Source organism: Teleopsis dalmanni, chromosome 2, assembly GCF_002237135.1.
Source record: "Teleopsis dalmanni isolate 2A chromosome 2, ASM223713v2, whole genome shotgun sequence".
NCBI classification, from domain to species: domain Eukaryota; kingdom Metazoa; phylum Arthropoda; class Insecta; order Diptera; family Diopsidae; genus Teleopsis; species Teleopsis dalmanni.
This window is the reverse complement of record NC_051847.1, coordinates 135,601,814-135,603,289: the sequence shown is the minus strand read 5'-3', so window position 1 is coordinate 135,603,289 and position 1,476 is coordinate 135,601,814. Positions and strand designations below refer to the sequence as shown.

General features: G+C 32.7%; 1 protein-coding gene across 1 annotated transcript in view; it reads left to right on the top strand.

Moving 5' to 3' along the window:
• The window catches only part of LOC119675774 (octopamine receptor-like), an 82,059-nt gene that overhangs the window by 56,014 nt on the left and 24,569 nt on the right, over nt 1–1,476 (top strand). Inside the window, exons 2-3 of the mRNA XM_038086982.1 lie at nt 1,085–1,282; nt 1,361–1,469. Coding sequence (XP_037942910.1) covers nt 1,178–1,282; nt 1,361–1,469 — 214 coding nt within the window. The 5' untranslated portion in view covers nt 1,085–1,177. The remainder of the gene's footprint in view (nt 1–1,084; nt 1,283–1,360; nt 1,470–1,476) is intronic.

The window sequence follows — 1,476 nt, the reverse complement described above, 5'->3', positions numbered from 1 at the left end:
ACCACATTTTACCGCAAGAATCCTAGTATAGAAGAGTAGAGACTAAATCTATCCCGCCGAATTTAGATAATTTAATAGGTCTTTCGTCTTCACCGATGAACAAGTCTGATAAACTATCAAAGAAGTATCTTCCTAAGAACCTATATCTTCTGGATGCCAAAGCCGGGCATTCACAGAGAAAATGTATTATAGTTACTTTTTCCAACGGGTTTCCACAACGTCTGCAGTGAGGATTATGAGGAATGCGCGTTACTCTGCGTGGTTTCCTATACACCAATAACCAGAAAGAACTGCAGTAAGCCTTGCAGTCTTCACCCGAACTCTTTTGATAAGTTCCGAGGATCTATTTTTATTATAGGTGGGCCATGTTAACTTGAAAGTTGCAAATGACCTAAGTGCTTTTCATCTGTTATTGGCAAGCTGCAGCATGTAGATGAAGATACTTCTTTTAATGGTCTCTAGGGTAATATAAACCGGTACCGCCAGAGACACATCCAGGGCAGCACCAGAGCGCGTACTTAGATTATATTTCCACTACTTTTTTTAAAATATATATACTAATATATATACTATATAAATGATTAAATGAACACTATATAAATAAGGAGTGCTTCATAAGATCACACAAATTAGTTCATTTGAATCATATAACTTCATGCCGAAGAAGGAAAATTTAAAATACTAAAACTAAAAATAATTTCAAATTTTATGCACTAAATCAGAACGGAAGCAAATTATATTTTCTAGTCATAAAATGGTCATTAATGATTATAACTAAATTTTTCATTATAAACACAAACGCTTTCTTACTCGTATGTACAGCAAATGTTTGCATATAAAAACTCCAGCATGTCTGCTCCAAATTATAAATCATCATTTCCAACTTTGTATAGTTTTTGTGCGTGCTTTTGTTTATGTTTTTACCAGGAAATTATGTGCACATATGGCGAAATAATAACAACATTTTTTCGGTTCACATTAATTTTCTTACAATACTACAGAATAAATATACTATAATATATATAATTGTTCAGCAAATTTTCAAAATGTTACAGTACTTAACATATTTTTTTTTTACTTACAGCATTATTTTATTTTCTGATAAAAGCTGATAGTATCACAACGAAGTACCGCAGCAGCCCCCGCAGCAGTCTTTTCTGTAAGTTCAAATCATAGAATGTCACATGATAAAAAAATGCTTGATCGTGAAGCAGTTCGCTCAGTTATACAACAATGGAATGCAAATCGTTTGGATCTCTTTGCACTATCCGAACCAGATGAGGTTTGTTTATACTTGTATATGTATAGATAAAAATCGTTTATAATAAATATTTAATTTTGTCTTTACACGTTTTTACAGAATTTATTATTTCATGGTGTTATGCGCTTTTACTTTCAAGATGCCGGACAAAAAGTTGCTACAAAATGTATACGTGTTGCATCCGATGCAACAGTATCTGATGTTATTGGTAAGTA